The 23,651-nt window shown below is 44.8% G+C and overlaps 1 protein-coding gene across 1 annotated transcript; it reads right to left on the bottom strand.

Moving 5' to 3' along the window:
- Positions 1–3,770: 3,770 nt before the first annotated feature.
- PEX2 (peroxisomal biogenesis factor 2) lies at positions 3,771–21,139 on the bottom strand. The gene is made up of 3 exons (XM_074987058.1): positions 20,753–21,139; positions 9,996–10,163; positions 3,771–6,171 (listed from the first exon to the last, which is right to left on the bottom strand). The coding sequence occupies exon 3, from the start codon at positions 6,152–6,154 to the stop codon at positions 5,237–5,239; it is 918 nt and encodes a 305-aa protein (XP_074843159.1). The 5' UTR covers positions 6,155–6,171; positions 9,996–10,163; positions 20,753–21,139; the 3' UTR covers positions 3,771–5,236.
- Between the last annotated feature and the right edge of the window lie 2,512 nt (positions 21,140–23,651).

Genomic DNA, 23,651 nt, shown 5'->3' with positions numbered 1-23,651 from the left:
TTGTGTACATACATTTATATAATTTTTGCCACTGTCTTCTGAAAATTCTACATATCATCTCCTCATGTTACTCATCTGCATACTTGGCTCAATCTAATTCTTGATCTTCCCCCCCACCCCTCCACTCTCTGATTTGCTCACCTTGATTATCTTTTTCTGATTTGTCCTCCTTGCTTACTGTTTTTGGTTCTCTGTGTCTTAAATATTGAGTCTGTTCTGGTCTGGCTATGGTCTGAAGAGGTGGGTCTGTCCCATGAAAGCTCACCTAATAAACCATTTTGCTAGTCTTTAAAGTGCTACTTGACTGCTTTTAGTTTTGATGTTACATGAGTTTGGGACCTCCTCCCTCCCCCGCCCCCCACCGCCCATGCTAAGTTTCTCTCCTGCAAGGAACCCTCAGACAGCGCTGAGATGCAGCTGGATCTGGGTGGAACAAGGGAGTGGTTATATAGTGATCCAGCACCAAGATGTGTCTGGCTTCAGGGTGAGGTGTGGGGGCTCGTTGTGTAGGGACCCCTTGCCTAGCATGGAGATGTGCCTGTCTCTGGGGCTGGCCAGGGACTGGTTACACAGGGACCTCTCACTTGGCACTAACATGCAGCTGACTCTGGGGTGGGATGCAGGGACCAGTCATATGGGACCCCTCTCTTGGCATGGAGACTCTGGTGTGGGGCAAGGCCTGGTTACACAGGGACCCCTCACCCGACACAGGGACCCTTCACATGCCTGGCTCTGGGGTGGGATGCAGGGACAAGTCACATGGGACTCCTCACCCGGCATGGAGATGTGTCTGGTGGTGGGGTGGAGCAGGGCTGGTTACACAGGGACCCCTCACTTGCCTGGCTCCAGGGTGAAGAACCACAGACCCACCAATCCCCCCGTGATCCCCAGGCTCCCCAACCCCCTTCCATGACCCCAGGCCCCCTATGCCCCACAACCGCTCTCCATGACCCCAGCCCCCTGCAGCCCCTATTACAGAGCATCAGCCTACTGGGGAAAGGTGGTGGGGCAGTGGTGAAGTCACCAAGAGACCTTCACATAAGCCAGGCTGGACAGAGGTACAAGACAGGGGCAACTTCACATGACCTCTGCCTCCCCCAGCTTATAGCTTTGTGAGGTGCTCTCTCAAAGAAGCAGGGCTGGAATAGTGCTCTGAGACTGATCTCCTCTGGGCCATCCTTTGGGACGTACACTGAGACCTCTCAGCCTCCCACATCTTGATGCTGATTGCCCAAATGGGGGTTATAGACACAGGGAGAAATTGTCCCAGTTGTGACCCATGGCCGCCCTTCCTCTGCAGAAGGCCTTTTCTGACCTCAGGCAAGCCATGCTGGGAAACCTGTTGGCAGAGTCCCCAGACACTGACTGGCTGTGATATAACGTGGAGGTGAGCGTACTCAGGAGGGGCAGAGACAGTTTCACTTTAGTACTGGTGGCAGGGGGACTGGAAATCCATTTTCCAATCTGTCCTCCTGGCCTGCACCCCAGTGGGGCATCCTTGGCCAGGGCAGTTGGTGCAGAGCTATGTGGTTCCCTTTGTCCTTCAGGCACAGGGGAAAGAGTTGGAACTTCAAATAAAGGCCTTGGCTGGGAGTGAGAGGCTGCAACCCTTGACCTCTGCTCAAACTCCCTCTCTTGTGCCCACGAGATCCAGAATATGGTGCTCTGGGAAAAGTCCCAGACTCCTTCCTAGAGATCCAAGAGGGCCTGAAGGGAATGAGTTCTTCTCTCCCACTGGGACTGAGAGCTGGGGAAGTAGAAGGGGAGAGAGGGAGTTGTCCTCTCAGTCTCTCTCTTCCTCTGAAAAAGGACTTTTGAGCCAGGGAGGGACAAGGGAGTCTGTCTCCATCCTGATGAGCTGTTCATGAATCAGGAGTTCAGTAAGGCTGGGATCAGCCCTGAAATTGACCATTGTCCCAGTCCAGAGAGACAAAGATATATTGTGACAATCCCCTTCTAAAGTGCTGTGATCAATGGATCAGATAATCCAAACTGAACATAATATTTCAGCTCCAGGGATGGGGGTGGGCTCGTTTGCACAGCATGTGCACTGGTCTATTGATCCTGACCTGCCTCCTTCTCCCACAGCATCTCAACTTCTGCATCAGATCCACAATGTCCCAAGAGAGAGCCAAGGCTGTAAAGAGCAGCACAGTCCAGTTTTGATTTACCATTGTCTTCCCTGAATTTGGTGTAAGTGACCTCTAAGCCTGGCTCCCCAGGTGTAGGCAAGCTATCTCCAACAGGTTGTAGGATCTGCAGCTGCAGGGGCTATGGGTTGGCAGTGTTCCCCTTGGGCAGGGCGGAATTACATATAGGGTAGGGAATTATATACATTTTGTCAATTCCATCTTCTGGTTCAGTGGAGACATTTAAGCAGATAGTGTTTCAATGCCTTCTCCAGCCAGGTTTATTCCTGGCCTTGATCCCTTCCTGTCATCCTGGAGTATGTTGGTGTGCAAGTGCTCACGGAGGGCTCAGTCCATATGCTTTTGATCCAGGATCCTTTGGCGGCAGAAGATGATGAGGGTCTAGCTCCAGCTCCTCCCCACAGTGTTTCTTGCAGAGAGAGTTGGAGAAGAAAGAATCCCAGCACAGGGGAGAATGCTGATGGCGCCCCCTCTCGTCCCTTCCATTAGTACTCAGCACAGCTCCCCAAACTGTGGAACTTGGTGGCCTAGCTGAGACTGTACATCAGTGATGCAAGCCAAGGACATTGGCCAGCTGGTCAGGGAGGGGACTGAATGGCTCTATGAACTGCTGCTATGCGAAAGGTATGCAAACTTGCCTGGGAAACAGAAATCAAGAAAACGGACTCTGACAGAAAACAGGCAATGGGAGCCCTAAAGAAATGACTCCCTCCCATTGACACCAGCTGCAGGATGAGTCTGTCTCTCCTCCCACTACTCAGTTTAGGATCAACCCCCATCCCTCAAAGCACCAAGGATATCTCACCTGTTCTGCTACTGTGTTGGGCCAGGGATCTAACCCAATGGGAATGAAAGAACACAGCCAGCAAACTCAGACAGAGAAATCTGCCAAAAAGAACCTGCTAAGGAACAGCTGTCACAGGGAGAGGGAGGAAACGAAGGCAGGAGCTTCTCCTACATTGGGGTGGGGGGAATTCTGGTTCCAGCGGTCACTAGAGAGTCCATCCCAGGATGCCAGATGACATTAATCCTCTCTGATTCCTTGGGACACCAAACTCTCTGACAAATCCTTGTTCTCTTGAGACAGGAGAACATAATAGCCAAGGAGATGTGCCAACTCTACTCCATCCCAGGAGCCGGAAACTCTGCTGAGGCAGTGCCATTTGGGGTGGATCTGATAGAGTGTACAACCCCACAGTGAGCCAAGAGGGGTTAGAAAGCAGGCTGGGCCACTGGGATCCTGCCCCTGCAAAACCTTCTCCACATGGAGTAGGAATGTCAAAGGGAACCTGCCCTGTAATCTATGTTCCCACACACTAGCTCAGAAACCAAAGGGTACCCCATTATGGGGCATATCTATCCTGAGGCAAGCTCATCTCAGCTATATGAAAGTCCACACGGTAGTGTTTATTTAGCTCTGGTAATAATCTATTTAAAAATCACGTGTGATGGTTTGTGAGGCAACTTTTGTATGTACAATTTATGAATTTTGTTTAATATTCTGAACTCACTACATGCATCTATCAAACTATAAACTCCATTTTGTTTTCTGAGCACCATTTTGATTACTATGGTTCTGTGCCTTCACCTTGACTCTGGAGTCTCCATACTGACCTGGAATATAAAAAAGGGGTCATTAGAAATTCTTGCACCTAGCAGCAGGCTAATTATAGAGGGTAATTAAAACCTTGATGATTGTCCATTCAAATGGAACACCCATGGACAAATAACTGGGTACTGGCTGGGGCACACATTTTTTTTAATTCTAATGGTGCGCAAGCAACAGACCAACTGGTGGTGGGGGCTAGGAGGGAGGAAACACTGATTGCCAGACTGTGGTTTCAGGCTGCTAAGGAAAGAAACATGACTGGGACAACTAGAGATTTATAGAAGAAAGTCTCTTTCACATACATTGTAGGAAAAAGCCACAAGGCAAAATTGTACAGCAGGAGCAGAAAGGACCAGGAAGGATCACTGACTCACTAGAGAATGCTGACCAAATCCCAAAGAAAGCTTAAGTGATAAAACAAAACAAAACCACTTTAGACACTGAATCAGGTAACTGCATGAGAGTGTTTCCTATTTTGCGTCACTTTAACTACCTTGTACTGTCCAAAGTAAAAAGTGATTATTTTAAAAATCCTACTGCAAATTCTGCCAGTTTGCTTCCAACTATTACATATCTCAATCAGAATGGCCACTTGGGTGGTGAGCTGAGAAAGGAATGCTTCAAATATTAAGACATCTTGGTGGTAGAGAAACTCCAACACTGTTCTTGGGGTGTCTAGCATGGTAGGTTCATAGAATTTCACTTCTGCCAAAGACTTTCAAACAGCGTCTATGCCAGGTTGAGCCTAACAGCCAAAGAAAAACATCACACTGGAGCTTACTCTGACAAACAAGAGCTTAAAGCACATGGGTTTGGTGTAGAGATTCAAACACAGAGGTCTGGTGAGCCTCTAGCCAGGTGACCTTGAGCAGAACTGTTATAGGTATAGTAGCTGCAGCATACAGTGAGTGTCCCAGCCTGGGTAGCTGGATTCATGCTAGTGGGATTTCAGCAAGGCTGTGTGTCCACTACATTCCTCTTTCACAGAGCAATGCAAATGAGGGAAATCAAAAATGCAAATGAAGCGCTGATTTACAAATCACTAACAAAAAGCAGTGTAGACGGGGTTCTTTTGGGGAAAAAAAACCCTTTTCAAAAGAACCCTGTAAACCTCATCTTTTTCAGGAATACGGGTTCTTTCTAAAAAGGATTTTTTTTTTTCAAAAGAACTCCATCTACACTACTTTTTGTTTTTGGAAAAAAAAAATCTCTTTCAAAAAAGCAGAAATATGTGGATAGATACCAACAATATAGTCCCATGAATCATTGATTACAATTGAAATAATTTGTTAAATTACAATTTCATGTTAATATATAGCAACTAATGTAAATACAGACTTTACTGTATCACAGACATAACACAGGGAAATATCAAACTGCTGTAAACAAAGATGATTTAATATGATCAATTTAATAGTGGTTCTGAATATTATCCAGTTTACTCTAAATTATGTGCTTCATGTGCGCTGCAAAAACATTAGAGGGTGTGAACCTCTGTCATTTCAATTTTGTATTTCAATGGCTGTAGATTGCGTACCTCTGTACCACACTTAGGACAGGTAAAATACATGTCAAATAAGCAGTTGCTTTTAATGCAATAATAGCAGAAAACGTGTGAACAGCCTATGGTATGTGGCATAGTTGGCCACTCCCCACATATAGAACATTCCTTGCAATGCACTGCTGAAGTGTTTTTACTATTGGAAAAAACTGGAACAGGCAAAGACCAAGATGAAATTTTGAGTTTGAGCTTTTGCATGTTAATAAGTGGTAGAAGATAGATTAAAAATTCAGAAAAGCCATGCCATAAAAGTTCCCTATTCATGTATTCAAATCCTATTTGACGAACATTCTGAGGCCTACAAAAGACAGAGCTAATTCCTAAAATACGTTCTGTAAGTGTTGCAAATTTTCCCTTCTGAAGGAAAATCAGAAAATTCAATAGTCCACAAAGTTTTAAAAGTCCAGCTACAAAATTAATGAAACGCTTGGTTCTGCAGAATGACTCTAGTTGGGGACTGCTGAATAAATCATAGCATCTTTCTTCCAACCACCTTCCACCAACAGTGCAGATAAGATACCATAACTTCTGGTGTTTGCTCAATGGCTGATATTTCTGCATTTGCGATAAGTCATTCTTGTACTGAATATTCAGAATAGTCTGTCCCACAGTTGCATTCTTAGAGTAGATGGTGAATCTCCACAAGAAAAGCCATAAAAATGCTTTTACTTCTGGTTCAATGTGAGCCAATAGTCCTGGTTTAAATCCATGAAAACAGCTGGAAAACTGGGACCAGATTAGCTGCTCCAAGGCTTTGTTTAGTTCAAGAGCATCCAGCTGACTTATTCTGAGCACAGGATTCACTTTCTCTGCATTATTGCCATTGGAAGCCATGACTTCACCACAGCTTTCTAGGAATAAATACAGATAAACTTAATTTGCATTGTTTGTACTTATTTTTCAATACAATTCATATAAAATTGTGACTACAAAAACTGAACAAGCAACAAAGCCATCTCTTTAGGCAATAGTAACACAATATTACACACTGCAGTCAGCACCATTCAAGAAGTATCATATTAACAATATAACTTTCATCTTTATAATACGTAAACTGCACTATTTTTCCTCAGAGTAACACATCTGTATCCTCTTTGAGCTATTCATGATACTACTCACATATTTAGAGCTTGACTGTAAGACTTAATGCACTGCCTGATGCTGGAAGAGTGATCAAATAGTGAAAATAAGAGGAAGATTAGCAATAGTAATTGTACAGCAGTATGCTGGTTTATGGAACTTAATGTGGCAAGCAGGCATAATGAGAACAATCTTGGGGGAAAGCAGTGAAGACAAACCTTGCCATACCAACACATCATAAGTTGCTGATATATAATATTGATGATATTAGGGGAGCTGAGAATTATGCCTAGAAGAAATATGGAATGTAAACAAGTTGGGGATGATAAAGCCATTAAAACAAAGACAGTGATATGTTTAAAAATGCTAAAAAGATCAAATAAATATTCAGCACTCACACATAAATTATCTTACAATATATCAGTGATGCCTGCATGTATTTTCTAATCTCTTTTGACAGGTGCAGGGTTTTGCTACCAGCTGTATAACAATTTTTCTGGCAAGATGATTAATGTATGCTGGTAACATCAACTAATGTGTACTCTTTTCCTGCCTGAGAACTAGAATGAAAAATAAAGTTCTCCTAAAGAAATAGCTTGGTGCATATGTGATCATATTAACAATTCTGTGGAACAGGAAAACAGTCATATACGATGCAAGGGCGTCAAAGAAACCTTGTGTAAAAGTCATGGCATAACAGGTCTCAGAAATGCAAGATTCTGCTGTGGGGTATCTGATGCTGTGGTTCTTTTGACTGAGATACAATAAATAAAAAAGATTTGCTAGGAGGCCTAGTGATCTAGTAAATACTAGGTTGCTGCCATAGACGTGGAGCTTCAAGTTGCGTTGCTCACAAAACTGGCCAGTAGGTCTTAATCGCACTGTGAAGGTAGCATGTTAAATCGATGTAGAAAATGGGATAAGAAAAGGTAAGTCTCTACAGAGCCTGAAATTGAATTTATCAACTCAAGAGGAAGTTGTTTCCAGCCCTTATTTGTTAAGAGAAAGTTATTTTAACACAGAGGTTTTTAAGAGGTGAATGAATTCTCCTTGGGCTCAAATAGCCACACCCCCTTGGCTGAGGGGAGGAATGGGTTACTGGCACAAGTAAGGGTAAAAATGCTACCAAAACTGTAACAGTTACAAAAGTGGTCTACATTTGCAATTGGATTCCCAAATTACAAAAATTTAGAGCAGTATTCCTTTCTGTACCTACAAGCAGACTAAGTGCCCTAGGTAAACCATCTCCACCAGTGGAGTAGCTAACTTGCTGTACTTAGGTTGTGAGTGTGTTTTTTCACACTGTTGATCTAGAGAGTTGCAGCATAGTGAAGTGACAGTGTAGACTTAGGCTTAGCCGTATTGCAAGAAACACATTACTGAGACAAATATCTCAGGGAAGATGCAATTAGTTTTTCCATGTATGCTTGAAATGGCCAATAATAAAGGAGTCCAGAAAAATGCAAGATGTTGTCATACAAAGCCTTTCTTGTTGCCTATGGATATAGCTAAACCTCACGCTTGCGGTGTAATTCCTATCTTATGGAAATATACCTGTACTAGCTCCGATCAAACTAGAACACTAAAAACAGAGTAACTGTGGTGGTACAGACAGCAGGAGGGACTAGTCAGCCTATCTACTTGCTGAGATGATGGGCAAATATTCCAGGACATTAGCCATTCATGCTGCTTGCAGTGCCATAGACACACTATTTTTAGCATGCTAGCGGGATCAGCTGAGAATAAACTCCCAACTTGAAGTGATGGCAATCGCTAAGAATTCTCCCTTTAAATCCTGGAAAACCTGTATAAAGTATTTTTAGATAATGTAAGCCACAACAGACAACACCTATCAGCATAAGCTCTTATCTAACAAACCTTAAGCCCATGTGTAACTTTGACTTTAATGGGAATATTCACATGCTTACATCACTACAGCTGAATTGAAGAAGATTACCTTTAACTAGGTTTGTTTGGACATTTAGAATGTATATTAAAGGTAAGACTATGAAGTTACTGCCACTGATTTCAATGTTACCTACATGTGAACATCAAAGAGTAGAATTTGAAATTCCTAGTCCTATCTGAATGATAAATATATATGAGAATCACAGTGGTCTTGTGGCTAACTTTTGTTAAAATAATAAGCCTCCATTTCACTTATTTCCTATTTTGCTGCAATGATGGTTTCTTATTTTACTTTGTTTTTATCCACTTTTATTTTTTAACAGTACTAACAAAAAAATCACCTTTAATTCTTTCCCTTCCCCAACAACAAAGTTATTTGAAGGATTTGTTACACTTACACTTTGTATTGTTTTCACACATACTGGCCCTACCAATGCAACAAATATGCAGCCTGGCATCTGTACCAATAAATAAATAAATACATAGCCTACAAGTATCGTCATCTTTCAGCTTGTATTTTTGTTCACTGCATTTTGTTCATTTCATATTCTTCTGTTTTACACAGCTCTCACCAAGAGTCTTAATTCCTCCATGCGTCCTAATTAACTTCCATTTTCCCTTGTTCCTACTGCTTGTTATTCTCTTTTCATCACCTTGCTTTAGATCATTTTAAACTAGTGAAGGGACCAGAATTTTATGCCCAATAATAAATAAAGACAAACATCAGTGTTTCATTTAAGTATGTCAAACTAAGGGTATGTGAAAGGAACGCTCAAGGCAAAAATCAAGAATAAACACCATAGTGTGCGCTACTAAAATCAGTATGATTAATTTGTTACATAAATATGTTTAAGACAAAACAATCTAAACCCAAATATTATTTAAGACCTCCTGCTGACAGTTTATCACCACACATCCAATTGCTTTTGTTTCACAGAAAATCAGTTTTCCAATAATATAGTTTTTCTTTCCCTAAACATACCCATGCTTTGCTTGTTTTAGTTTTGAAAAAAGAATGAGCATCTCTCTTGTACACTGCATTCCAAAACAAAACAAATTATTACATACCACAAAGGAAATAGGAATTTCTCCAGGTAGATTTTAGTGCTGTTATTGAGTACTGTACAAATTATGAATGAATACATTTTATTTAGAAACATATTATTGACAGAAATCTATCAATAGTAATGTGAGTATTGTCAAGGGCCTGTCAATATTAATGTAATTATGATTAAGGGGAGAACATGGATTTTAGCTATAATGCCAAGTAACATCTCCTACATTGCTGCTATCAATATAAGCATTATTATTGACCGGTTCTGAGACACTCAGTACTAGATGTATTACCATTACGCATATTTGTCGATGCATTCTGCCTACAAAAATTCTACGTTTAAATTTACAGGCCTATAAACTTTGTCAGCAGAAATGCACAAATCCAAATAATCTCTAAGGTGTCATTTCCCTGGCCTCCCCTCAGCTATTCCATTGTAATAAACTAATTTTCACTATTCCAATGTCACTGCCATCTTACTCCCACTTTTCTGGCATAATCAAAAGAAATATTGCATTTTCCTATTACTTTTATGCATAAGCTACAAAGGTTATTTTAAAATATTGAACACACAACGGGTCAATTAGCACTATCAGCCACAGATAGTACCCAATAAAACCAAAAGTGAATCACCTTTTCTTGCATGGAAGGGGGACTGAAGCACCTCTTCAACACTGTCCACACTCTTGGATCCTGTAGAGGCTTATCACTGAGACTGGGTTCAATACACAGGGTTATGGTACATATGAGGCATGCTGGGGAACATTCACATCATCAGCTTTCCAGTTCTATAAGGCTCACCTGGAATAGATAATCACAAACTCAAGCTCTTTTCTACAGAATCCCTGTAACCCAGACCACCAGGGGATGAAACAATGGCATCTGAATAGAGGCTAGTGCCTTGTTAATGTGATTCAATTGAGCCATGCTGTGAGGGAGATGGGGGGCCATCGGTGTACCTACAATTTTTTCTGACCCCTAGGCAGAATGTATTTTGTTACATACACCTTCATACCAGCGCTCAAAAGAAAATTCACTTGACCGAGGAGGGGTGACAAGAGGGAAGGGGCTCAGGAAAGGGGCAGAAGATTAGGGTGTAAAGACTGTGAGGGCTCCGGCACGGACTGCAGGCTCTGGGATGGGGCTGGGGATGAGAGGCTTAGAAACCTGGAGTTGCAAGGGCTCTGGCTGGGGTACAGGCTGTGGAGTGAGGCTGAGTTTAGGAAAGGCTTGGGGCAAAGGATGGTGCTCTGGAGCTAATGCAAGAGAGAGGACTTGCCCACCTTTTTTCTCGCTACAGCACCTGTGCTGGGAGAGGAGTACAGCATGTGTCCCCACTGTGGCAGCTCCAAGGCTACGTGCCCCAGCTGCGGCAAGACTGGGGCCGGAACCAGGCTGTTCAAGAATTGGAGTTGAGCATCCCAAGCTGCCTCAGATGTCGTAGAGTTGGGGTCATACTGCCTGGGTGGGATTGGCACCATCCCAGCTGTAGCAGGATCAGAGGGGCCATCCCAGCCACAACAGGTCTGGGCCGTGGCCTGGTGGCCTCAGCTGCATGGCAATTTAGTGGCAGGTGGATGTGGGTCAGCCCTCTCCTGGTTGCCACAGGTACCCATCCTATGCTGCCTCCAGGAGCGCCTGCCTGCCTGCCTGGGACTAAACAGACAGCTGCATGACCGTGCAGCTTCCAGGGAATTTCAGGGACCATTGTAAGTGTAGATGCTGGGCTTCCACATATAGCTCTGCCTTCCCATAAGATAAGACCCACCAGGTTTGGCGTTAGCCCAGGCCATTCTCCCACGTCCCTCCAACAAGCAACACTGGATTATCTTTAAGAAGATCTTTGTGATGATTTCTGCTACCTAAGCCCCCATCTAGTAGATTTTTCCATGGGCGGGGACAACATTGACCTCAGTTTTCAAGTTGCTACTTTTAAACGAAAGAGCAAAATAATATTCCAAACCATGAGCGTCCAAACCCTTTCCATGTCAGGTCTTTCTTGCACTACAAATGGCTTGCAAATACAGCTATACCATCAAAGCCCCTAGTGTAGGCACAGTAATACCCCCAATGCCACTACCTATTCTGACAGAAGCACTCTTCTGCTGACACAGCTGCAGCTACAGGGGCAGGTTTAAGGGCACAGCTATGTTGGCTAAAGTGTGTGTTTTTTTCACATGCCTGACTGAAATAGCTATGCCAACGTCACTTTGTAGTGTAGATCTGGTCTTAGTCATCAAGGCTTCCTGTGCATAAACCCTTACAAGCACAATCCCTGAAAGAATAATAAAAATATCTTATACCTTTACATTTGGTTTTGCACCCTTCTGTTCCATCAAGTTAGGACAGAAGTACATCCAGCTCAAAGCAACACTGGGCCCTAGATTGCATTGCATTTTAGCCACTGTAAAATTAATTTGTCATTTCTGTCATTAGCTCATATAACCTTAAAATTAATTTTATAACCTTTTTTACACTTCAATTAAGTATTTGGTATCATTCAAAGAATACAGACACAGGTTTTCTAAACATAATGCTTCACAGTTACATAAGCTTATTGAGTCACTGAAAATAATTTTTTCTCCCTAAAATGCTGTGAGGCAGAGAAGTTTTAACTGTATTTTACAAAGGATAAATTGGCTTATAGAGGATAAACAACTGATCACATAGCAAGTCAATGCTAGAACTAGGTTCAGAATTCAAGTTTACAGTATTCTGAGCCATTTGGTCTCTCCCATTTTTGCTTACAGCCATATTTTTGTTTATGCTGTTATTTCTTCTCCAATTTCTCCAGAGTGAACAGAAGACTGATCAAAAGATTCAGACTCTGGCCTTAATACTTCTTAGTTCATGCCACACCAACAAATTCAAGACAAATGAAAGCCAGAGTACTATTCCCAACTTTTAACTCGTTAAGCATAGCTGTTGTAAAACAGGACACAAGAAATTGGCCACTATTCTGAAGGACCTTAAATAACTACAGACCACAGGGAAAGTTAGAGACAAGTTGGCTGTGTTATAGTCCATAAACTAATCAGAACTTACTGTTTCAAGTTCAACAAGTTCCACACAAAGACATATAGTAGCCAAGACTGACATAATGTTAATGAGGAGCAGTTGGTGATGCACTATTACAAGCAGTTCATCAGTCCTCTCTGTCAACATCTGATGGAAATTAAAAATCTTACGTCTCCTTTTAAAGAATGGAAGAAGAACATTAATATCCTGGGCACCTTTCCCATGATGAACCATGTAGTAACCAAGTTTGTTACAGTCCTGATTTTCAGACGTGTTGAACACTGAGTTTCCAGTGACTATAACGGTCACTGCACTTTTGAAAGTCAGCCTGCTAGTACTGAATGTTTTCTAGATTTTATAGTCATTGTACAACCAACATTTGCAATATTACATTGTAAAGTGTGCAAAACACCTTAAAATTATATAAACTATCTTGTCATTATCAACAACCACAGGCTCAGCACCTGTTGGTGTCTGATGCATCTTACACTACTTCCTTCCATGTTTCCCTGCCTAGTGTGGAGTGGCTTAGTTTCTGTAGACGAGCTCCGCACCAACCTATTATATCATCTACCCATTCTCTGTGGGGTCTGCCTCTCCTAATCGAACTGTCCATTATGCCAAATACCAGGGTCTTGATTTTTCATTCATCATTCATTCTGCAAATATGCCCAAACAGCTGTAACGTGCATTGTATAACCTTCTGCAGTAGGTTCTCTTTTGGCTGTATCTTCGTGTATAATTCCTTGTTGGCGACCTTCTGTATTCATCCTATTCTTAGGGATCTTTGTATAACAACTCTACTTGAAAGCCAATATTCTTCTCTTCAAATCTTTCATTATCATCTGTTCTCACATCCGTACAACATGGGGCTAAATACACAGGTTTTCAAGATGCTCAGCTTCATTCCTAAGCTAATCACTTTGCTTTTCCAGATCTCATCCATCACCTTCAAATTCACTCTTGCTTTCCCTATTCTAGTTGCTATTTCTGTCTTACAGCCTAGAACATACACTATGCTGAGTTCCATATATGTGAACTTCTCTTCGTTCTCTAGTTCAATCACATCTACACTGATCTTCCTATTTCATTATCTCCAACTACCATTGTTTTTGTTTTACTGATGTTCATAATCAGTCCATACCGCTTCCCTTCCTCATTTAGCACTTGCACTGTTTTTGCTAGCTTCTCCTCATCTTACTCAATGATAAGTATATCATCCATGAACTTCAAGCCAACTTACTGACCAAATCCTGATCGCTCGATTGGTGTCGTGGACCTCATTTATCCAAGCAACATCTGAGCCAGCACCTTTTATCATTTAGTCATACTGGCATCAGATTTCATTCATATTGTTGTTTCACAGTCAGTGCATGATAACTCATCTGACCAACCCTCTTCCTTTGTCCAGGCTGGGACTGCCATGGAACCCCTAGAGGCTTCATGAAGGAGTTTATTCTCCTCTGTGCAATATCAATTAATGGCTCCATATCACCCAACATTCTGCACACAACCCCACATTTTTATTCATAAAAAAACCTAGCTGATGAGTGTATAACTGTAATAATCATATCTTCTTATATTAAAGATTTCTTTCCTCACAATCCCTCTTTGCTCTCCTTTTTTGGTCACCCCTTCTCATATTATGGTCAGACATTAAGAAAAACTTCCTGTCAAGATGGTTAACCATTGAAACTCATTGCTTAGGGAGGCAGCGGAATCTCCATTATTTGAGATGTTAAAAGCAGATATGATAAACACCTGTCAGGGATGGTCTAGATGGTGCTCCTGTCCTGTGGGTAACTGGACTTGATAACCTCTCAAGAATCCTTCCAAGTCAATGTTTATATCTAAATTATCTTGCAGTCTCTTCTGGGCAGGGACACAACAGTTTTTTCTGTACATCTTCTTTCATGTCCTATTGCCTTAAATCACAGTGAGAGCTATTCTGATGCTTATAATTAATGTAGCAGAATACTTTTTATTACAAACCCCTCACCTGCCATTGTCCATCATTTGAACCTTTAATTTTTCAGACAAACATTCTACGCTTAGTCTGTATATGAAAATTCAGCATATAATTTAAATACATATTTAATGTAAAGTTTATGAATAGTCCTCTAATCGACAGATGAAACAGTATGAGCAAAATGTTGTTTTCAGTTGTTTGAGAAGATATATATGTTTTAATCTTGTCACGTCTATTTGAGCAGCTTCACATCCTAAATGGCAGGAAAGTTGACGTTTGGTGGAGAAATTGCTCATTTTATGGCAAAATACCATAGAGTACTCAAGTTAAATATGTATTTGAATTGATGGAGTGACTGGCCTTTAAAACATCCATAATACACTTGGAACACTTCCTCTCCAACAGATCTTGTGAAGTACGGGGTATAAAACTACCTTGTGTGTGTACTGAAATGTGAACTGCAAGTCCATCAGCTGATAGACACTTACAAATTCTTGCAGGAGGGAACCCAGATTTGCTGTAGTTTACGAACTGAACTCCCTTAATGTTTCAGAAAAGAGCCTCTATCCTGCAGACTTCTACAGGATTACTTCTTGATCTCCTATGGCGTGTGAGAGAGAGAGAGGATTCCAGGGTTGTTTAGCTAAATAGTTCCAAGTTACAGAATTAACATATACTGTCACGAATCTATGGAAAGTCAGCAGAGGTTTGAAACTGTGACAAGTGAAAATTCCTTCTTTTTCAATTTACTATTTGATAATGGGAGCAGATATAATAGAAAATGTGTGTTTATTAACAGCCTTTCATCCATGGAATAATATGGAAGTGGACTTTCATAAAAAGAAGGAGCAGTATTAATAATTCACACTGAAAGAAGCAACATGTGTTGTTCAATACCTGGACACAGATAGAAAAGTCAAGTCACATTGAAACAATCACGCAAAAAAGCACCCATTAAGGCAACCCTCCATATTTTTCTGACATTAGATACTGAAATTAACCACAACTAATCCACCTTTAATTAATATTATTCTAGCATTTGTCCAAGCAGTGAAATAGATTCTACTATATATTGAAAATATGGTGACTAAAGTGAACTCTTCTTGGCTAGTCAAAGAAGCAGATTGGTTTTCAAAGTTCAGTACTTTCTTTTAGGATAAGTAATGTATATCTGTACATTTCATCTTTTTTGTTATTGAACCTATAATTTATTAAGATATAAGATCAAAACTGCACATGTGCTCTAATCTGTATCTGGACTCACTAGTCAAGACTTAACTGGCATTTACTAAGTTTGCTCATTTCACTAAATGCGCTCACAAATTAGGTATTCAACTGGTTTTACACATACATTTAAATGTTAGGCTGTTGTAGTCACTGACAAGAGATCCTGAAGTGTTCTTGCATTGAATAGTCATTATACTGTAGACCAAAGTCCAGTGCGCTTCACAAGCAACCTTGGGAACTACAAATTGTGGATTACTGTGGCATGTTAGGAAAATTCCTGGTTCCTGCGAGGATTTTACCCTCTGTACCCCAGCAGGGTCTCAGCATTGACTGAACAAGGAGTATATAGGCTGCAAACAGAGAGAAAGCTGCTGAACTGTAATCCTGTTGCATGTTTTTTACAGAATAAATCCTGTTCCTGGTTGCTCAGCTGAGAGGGTCTGGCGAAGGAGTGTGGCTATGGGTGGCTGAGTGACTGGCTGACTCATTTAGCTTCCAGACTTACCCAAAATTGGGACAGGAGTCCCCCAAATGCATAGTCTCTGCCGCATCACTGTCCTATTGGTGCCATGCACTGCTGCCCCAGACTGTAGTTCCATTGCTAGACCCATGCGGTCGGGGGCAGGAAGTGGAAAAGATCTGGGTGAAACTAGTGCAGCAGCTAGAAACTGGGGCAGCAGCGTACAGCATGCCAGCAGGAGACAATGCAGAAGAGCTGCCTAATGAACAGTAAGAGAGGGCTGGGGGGAAAACAGTTCCCTATTCTCTGATCCCCTCTACTCAGGGCACCAGATACTTCCTGCCACCTGTTGCTGAGGCACCAGATCTCTTCTGTGCCCCCCTCCCCTTCCTGCCCAGGCACCGGATCGTTCCTAGCCCCTTCCCAGGGCATTGGATCCATCCTGCACACCTGATCCTTCCTGATCCCCCCACGGTCCTCTATCCCTTTCCACCCCCACTTCACGAAATCTGTGTCCACCCACTTCTCATGTCCTTGTTATGCTGCTGCTCAAGTCTGAGGTAAACACACCCTGAACCTCAAGCCTAGTTTTCCAAAGTTGTGTAAAAAGTGATGAAGCAATCTTCTACTTTGTTGAATAATTTCATACAGGGCTAATGAACAGGAGGGCCTACAATGTGATAAATTTATTTTGACCCAACAGCAGTGATCTTTGTTTGATGTTAATTTATCTGAAATGGAAGTTTAATGATTATATTTTTATATTAAATATATGGGGTTTTTTTGTGCTAGTACTTAGTACTGGCACCTCAGCAGCTGGGGACAGGCTGAATACTGGCTCCTCTCTTTGTCGCAGAGCGAGAGAGAGAGAGAGAGAGAGAGAGAGCGTGTACATGCACATAGAGAAAGAGAGAGAACACATATGTTCTCAGGAAGATGATAGAATTTAACAAAAGGTAAGGGCTATTCCCCCACATTTGAATATATTTTGTTGCAATACAGCATTTGTATGGTTTAAAATTTGTTTGACAAATACTTGGGTGAAAAGGAGGTGCAGATCTCATATTTTCATCTTAGTAAACTCACGTTAAAAGGTATTTACTTTGTTCGTAGGCCCTTCTGTTTCTTGGTATTGAATGAATACACTACACACAAATTTGCTGAACTTCTCTCCCTTCACCAGACATTTTCTTTCAAGAATTATATTCTTTCAAGATGTCAGTGGCATAAACAGTAGCATTTAGTAATTTTCTGAACCCCTATTTTAATCTTCTATATGCACACCTGATCTTCCTCTGTTTTTAAAAGGACATTTCTTGATAGCTGTATTTCAAACCTTAATTTTAAGCTCTGTGTTTTGTGGGTTTATCATACTTTTAATACTATATATTTTTCTACTGTATATGCAAAAAGTGTCAACTGAAAAATTCATTTTTAAGGAATGTGATAATTATACGACAAAGTAATTTGGCACTTGTTTTTAGTTTTGGAACACCAAAATCATGTTGGGCAGACCATTTTCTAATGCTCAATGACCATGAACCCTGCTGTGACATCACATCTACCAGAAACCCCATTAATCCTTACATAGTGTTATAATGTATCCCAAGGCTCAGTACTTGAGAAGTGAAATATAGCCTCCCTCATGTTTAGTTTGACCGGTCTTATGGCTATCTGGACATACTTTGCCATATCAGAGTATAATGCTTTTCAAAGAGCTCTTTATTAACCACATTGTCAAACTGTCAGATACCATTTTGCCATCATTCATATTGGTGTTTGCATCCTCTGGAAAGAAGAAAGGCAGCAAGTTTAAGTCCTGATTAATCCAGGTGCTTAAGCACATGCTCAGCTTTAAGAAAGCATATAGTTACATCTATTTTAATTTGCCTTAGTAGTCACTCTGTCCATCTTATACTGGAAAATAGATGTTTTTCATTTGTAGTCTGTGCTCTTACATGTGATTATGTAGTCTTCTGCTTATTTTTATCCCAGCAAAGGACAAGTTTGGGTCCTTTAAAAGCCTGTTTCCAATCATCACCAACTGGTGCATTTTATGCAGATTTCAATGAACAAACCACATGCTGCAATGAGGAATTTAGAGGCTGATGCAACTCACAAATCTACAAAAAGACTCATATTGACTTTAATTGGAATTAGATTGCAAAATTTAATCAATTAAGGGTCAAGACATACGCATATTCATCTGATAACAGATCTAGAAACATTCTGCCTTCTAAACTTCTATTAGTATTCCTTTTTTGATTACTCAAAAAGTTCTCCATTAATATTTGTTCCATTTAGCTTATAACTTTAACAGGCACATGGACAAGAAATTATCTATTTGAATCATAAGCCAGATAAGCAATATAATGGCTGCTTCAGCAGATATATGTAAATTATATACATAAAAATAGTTAGCCAAAGCCAAACAGTGTACACTGAATTACATAAGCAGAACTGTTTTCAGCCAGTGTGGCCATTTTTACGCTAGCTTGAGGCAAGAAGATTGTGTAGTAAAGGCATATCAGAGGTCTGTGCAGTATGGGAAACTATTCTAGGGGCCTCTCAAATTTTCCGCTCAATTGTGAAGGCCTTCTTTCCAAGTATCTCACCAAAATGTGTATCTTAACATTGCACAATATTACATGTTCAGTTCCAACTTACTTTCATTTTCTAATACAAGTTGAACCTCTCTAGTCAGGAACTCTCTTGTCTGGCAACATGCATAATCCAGCATGATTTTACTTAGCCAGATGACCACTTATCATAGGTGCCGCCAAGTTTCCCAGGAACTTTGTTTGCAGCCATCAGCCCTGGCTCTCAGTGTTGTGCTCTTATTTAGCTGTAATTTACCCCAAAATGTCTTCAAAGAGCCCAGTAAGACTCAGAAGTGTTGGTAATGCTGCTAGACGATACTGACTTCCCATGGTCTGGCAAATTCGCTGACCAGGCACTGGTCAGGTCCCAAGGGTGCCAGACTAGAGCTGTTCAACTTGTATTCGTGTGCTTGTTTTTACCTTTCCTTTCATGGGGCCACAGAATGGCAGAAACGTCACTGTTCGAGAATAGTTTGAATTGGTAAGCACAATATAGAAAAAATTGTTTACAAAATCCACACAATTGTTTATATAGCTAAGAAAATATTTTAAGGGAGATGCCATAGGCTTAGATTCAAAGAAGAACATGCCTGTACACTTAGCCCTAACTCATTTTCTAATAATAAAATTCCTTGGATTATCATGGAATACTGTGCTATTCTTGTGCTTTTACTCCTTTCCCAAAATAAAAGCAATTTAATTTTTTTTGTTCCAAGATAATGCTTTTAAGGTGATAAAGAGATAGCTGTGTTTGTCTGTAGCATCTTAATAACTGTAGTGGATTGTCCAATACCAATACAATTGCCTATTTCCATAAAGTGTGCTGGAGTTAAGTCACAGATATCAAACATCTGACCTGTATACTGGTACCACAGATCCCAATGTACTAGGTAGCCTTCACAGTCTACTCAGAATCTACTGAAATGTATTTTTTAAAAAATGAAATCCTAGACATCATGGTTCTAAAGTTAACCTAACTACAAAGAAAGCAGTTCTGTTAGCACCTTAAAGATTAGCAATATTATTTATTAGGTGATGAGCTAACATGGCTACCTCTCTGAGACTTCTAACTACAAACTGAGTAACTGAAGTGATAATTTCATGAGTCTCTGGGCAGCCCGAAACAGAGCTATGAGGTATGAATTTCTTCCTCCCTTCCCCATTAATCTAATTGGAATATTAATTTCATAAACAACACCCCACACATGCTGACAAAATGTAAGTATTAACCATTTTACTGGTGGTCACGTTATCAAATGATCTGGGGACAATGTAGTACATGAACAAACGGAAATTGGGAGACGCTTCACAGGAAGGAAAATAGAAGACAGTAAAATGGATATAAAAAGAGAAACCAGGACAGCAAGTAAAGAAGAATGCAAAAATTTACTCCATAAAGGACAGAAATAACGGTGGTCCTACAGCTGAACATCTAACTACTGTGAGATGTTGACTTGTAAGTTAATAACTAAAAAATGGAGTTACTACAACCAGGCCATTTCCCCTGCACACACAGCACACCTCACCCTTTGTGACAGATTGCTATTAATCGTGGGGATGGACAGGCGTGGAAAGGAAAGAGGTCGGTGATTGCTAAGAACCGAAGGTCTTAAATGTTTGAACCCTAGCCTAGAAATCAAACAGAGAATTCAGCTGCCTGCAGAAACAAGTGTAGCAGTGGCGGGGGAAGGGATAAGTAACCCGCCAGGGGTGAAACTAACACCCAGACAGTACCCATTCAGCCGTCATCACAAGGCCAAAGGCTGGGCTAGAAAGAGACGCAACCAGCGGGCCCCGCCCCCCCGCGAAAGGAGCGCAGCAAAGCCCTCAACCCGGCACGCAATATCCCATCTCAGTCCCACGGGGCTGGTGCTGGGAGGCTAGCAGGGCTCCTACGGTTGCCCGGCCCGGCCCGGCCCAGGCGAGGCCCCCAGCGAAGAGAATGAGGCGGAGACGGAAGGCCGCACGGCAGAGCCTGAGTGACGGCACGGCACGGCGCGGCGCGGCGAGGCGAGGCGGGGGAGGGGGGGTTGGAGAGGGACATGGGGGGCGCACACGCCCAAGGCGGGAGGGGGCGAGCGGGGCTGGCGGCTGCAGTCCGCGCCCCCGCACTCACCGGAAGGCAGCCCCAGCGCGCGCCGCTCTGCAGCTGGAGCTGTCGCGTTTCCTGCCGGGGAGAGTCGCGTCGCTGCGGGGGCGGGGCGGCACCTCCCCGCGACCTCCTGCAGGAGGCGGAGCCGCGCGAGCTGGGGCCGCCTGGTGCGGGGGTGGTCTCGCGGGGGGAACCAACGGCCCCGCGTGCACGCACCCGCCGCGCAGCTTCCTTCCGGCGGCGCGGGGGCGGCCCTGTGCCTCCCGCGCAGCGGCGCTCGCGATCCTGGTGGTGGTGCCGCCGCCGCAACTCCCCGGGAGCTGCAGCGGATCCGGCTCTGCCTCGGGTGTCTGGCGAGAGCTGTTCCCGCTGGTGCCAGGGCGCGGGAGCCGTTGAGGGGGCTGCGGACAGAGGGACTTGGCCAAGGGCGTGGAGGGGGTTTGGCTGGGGGCGGAGCGGGCTGGGGGCAGTGAAAGTGAGGCAGGAGGCGGACCGAAATATCGCACAGTCAGGTACCACCCGGGGCAGGCACCCCGCAGGCCTCACCGCCCAGAGCCTCGCCCCACCTCTTCCCTGCTTCACCCTAAGTTCCTCTCCAGCACCTGTCTCTGGCTCCCGGAGGTTTGTGTGAAATGGCTAATAAAGGGGGTGAGAGGCCTCAGGGGCTCCTTGTTTATGATGCTGGGCTTGCCAAGCGCACTGACCCTCTGAAGCCGTGTCTACACGTGCCGGCTACTTCGAAGTAGCAGCACTAACTTCGAAATAGCGCCCGTCACGGCTACACGTGTTGGGTGCTATTTCGAAGTTAACATCAACGTTAGGCGGCGAGACGTTGAAGCCGCTAACCCCATGAGGGGATGGGAATAGCGCCCTACTTCGATGTTCAACGTCGAAGTAGGGACCGTGTGGTCGTTGCGCGTCCCACAACATCGAAATTGCAGGGTCCTCCATGGTGGCCATCAGCTGAGGGGTTGAGAGACGCTCTCTCCAGCCCCTCAGCTCAATGGTAGCCGCGTGGAGCGGCCCCTTAAAGGTCCCTCCCCACTCCCTGTGCAGGAAGCTGAGAGAACGTGCAGGCGGCAGCCCAGACACGCGGCCAGCCTGCACGTCTCTGAGCCACCACTGTCTGCCACCCCAGCTGCGATGGCCGCCCGGCAGCCCCCCCGCCCAGTGCCCCCAGGGGACACCCCCCCCCCCCAAGGGCAGCCAGGGCTCACGGGCTGGCAGCCAGGCCGGGAAGCAGCAGTGGGGCCCGTCCTGGACGGAGGCCGAGCTTCGTGACCTGCTGGGGCTCTGGAGCGAGGAGGAGGTGCTCCAGGTAATGCGGAGGAAGAGGCGGAACGCGGATGCGTTCTCTCGGCTGGCCGAGGGCCTGGCCGCCCGGGGTCACCCTGCCCGCACTCCGGACCATGTCCGGAGTAAGGTCAAAGAGCTGCGGCAGGGTTACACCCAGGCCCAGGATGCGGCCGGCCGATCTGGGGCCTCCCCCGTCACTTGCCCATTTTACAGGGAGCTCAGGGACATCCTGGGCCCCCGGCACACCTCCTCCCCTCCGGCCACTCTTGATACCTCGGCTGAGGAGCCCCAGCAGGCCCCGGAGCCGGAGTCTGCCCCGGAGATAAGCTCTGCACCCCGGGGGCCCCCCCAGAGCCCACCCCCGGGGCACCGGAGCAGGAGGAGGAGGAGGAGGAGGGGGACGACTCCTCCACCGACACCGGGCTCCAGATCCTCTTGCCATCCCAGAGCAGCAGCCGGGCGTCTGCCCCCCGGGTGTCCCCCGACCGTGGGAGTGGACCTACAGATATGTACCCGCCCCTGGTGTACACCCCCAGGGTTGAGGGGCCGGGGTAATAGATATGTGGCCAGGGCCCTCCACATGCCCAGATGGCCATGGCCCCAAGGACAGCAGTGCCATGTCTGTCACAGGAGTGCATCAGCCCCTGCCCCCGCCCCCAGCACCACAGTGCCATGCCCCATCCCCGGGGCTGGGGGAAGCGGAACTGTAGGGTCCCCCGGGAGGAGGGGGTGGGACACCCTGCAGCAGCAGCAGCAGCAGCAGCAGCATGTGATGGAGTGGGGGGAGTGCAAATGCGAGTCTCAGGCTAGATATGGGCAACAAGCTGAATAGCTCCCAGTGGCTAAGGATGATCGTGGGGCTACAACTGGCAGGTTACATCTCTGCCCTCAACAAAGAGGAGGGAGGAGCCGAGCTGGCTTTGAATCGGGGGCCGCAGGTAGAGGCTAGGGGAAGGGAGAGCTGGAAGGCAGCCAGCCTGAGGAGGGGGAAAGCTACACCCCAGAGGGGCACCCCTTGGGGTCTTCTCCCCAGGCCGGGTTGGAAGGACTGTCTCTGACTGCTGTACTGTCACTTCTGGGAGAAACTGGGCATCTGTGGCCTAAGAAACCTCTCCTGTCAGACCCTGCTGAGTGAGGTGAGAGTCACTCCCGCTGGGGGACGCGGTGCAGTGCAGGGGGACCCTTGAACCCCATCACAGCAGCATCTCCCGGGGATGGGGATGGGGAACCTGCAGCACGGGTGAGGGGACAAAGGCCACGGCTCGGGGCCCACACTAACGCCTGTCTCCACTCTTCTTCCCCCTTCCTGTGTTCCGCAGCTGCACCATCTGAAGGACCGGAGAGTGCCGGCGAGGCTTCAGTGGTCCCGGAATCCCCTCCGGGGCCATCGCTCCAGGCCAGCCCCTCGGCGGAGGACCTACCGGCCCCACGGCGGGCAAGACAGCGGACCCAGCACCAGCCACCGGCGACGGACCCCCAGCTGCTGGCCCTCCACTGCCGGCAGCTGGAGGTCGCGGAGCAGCGCCTGCGGGTGGAGCAACGCCGCCTCCATCTCCAGGAGCGGGCGCTGGCCTGGCGCCAAGAGGCATGGGGGGCCTACATGGACACCTTCAACCGGCTAGTGGAC

The sequence above is a fragment of the Carettochelys insculpta genome, chromosome 2 (genome assembly GCF_033958435.1).
Source record: "Carettochelys insculpta isolate YL-2023 chromosome 2, ASM3395843v1, whole genome shotgun sequence".
Taxonomy (NCBI): Eukaryota; Metazoa; Chordata; order Testudines; family Carettochelyidae; genus Carettochelys; species Carettochelys insculpta.
Note: the sequence above shows the minus strand (reverse complement) of the source record. Positions and strands in the feature narration are given on the sequence as shown.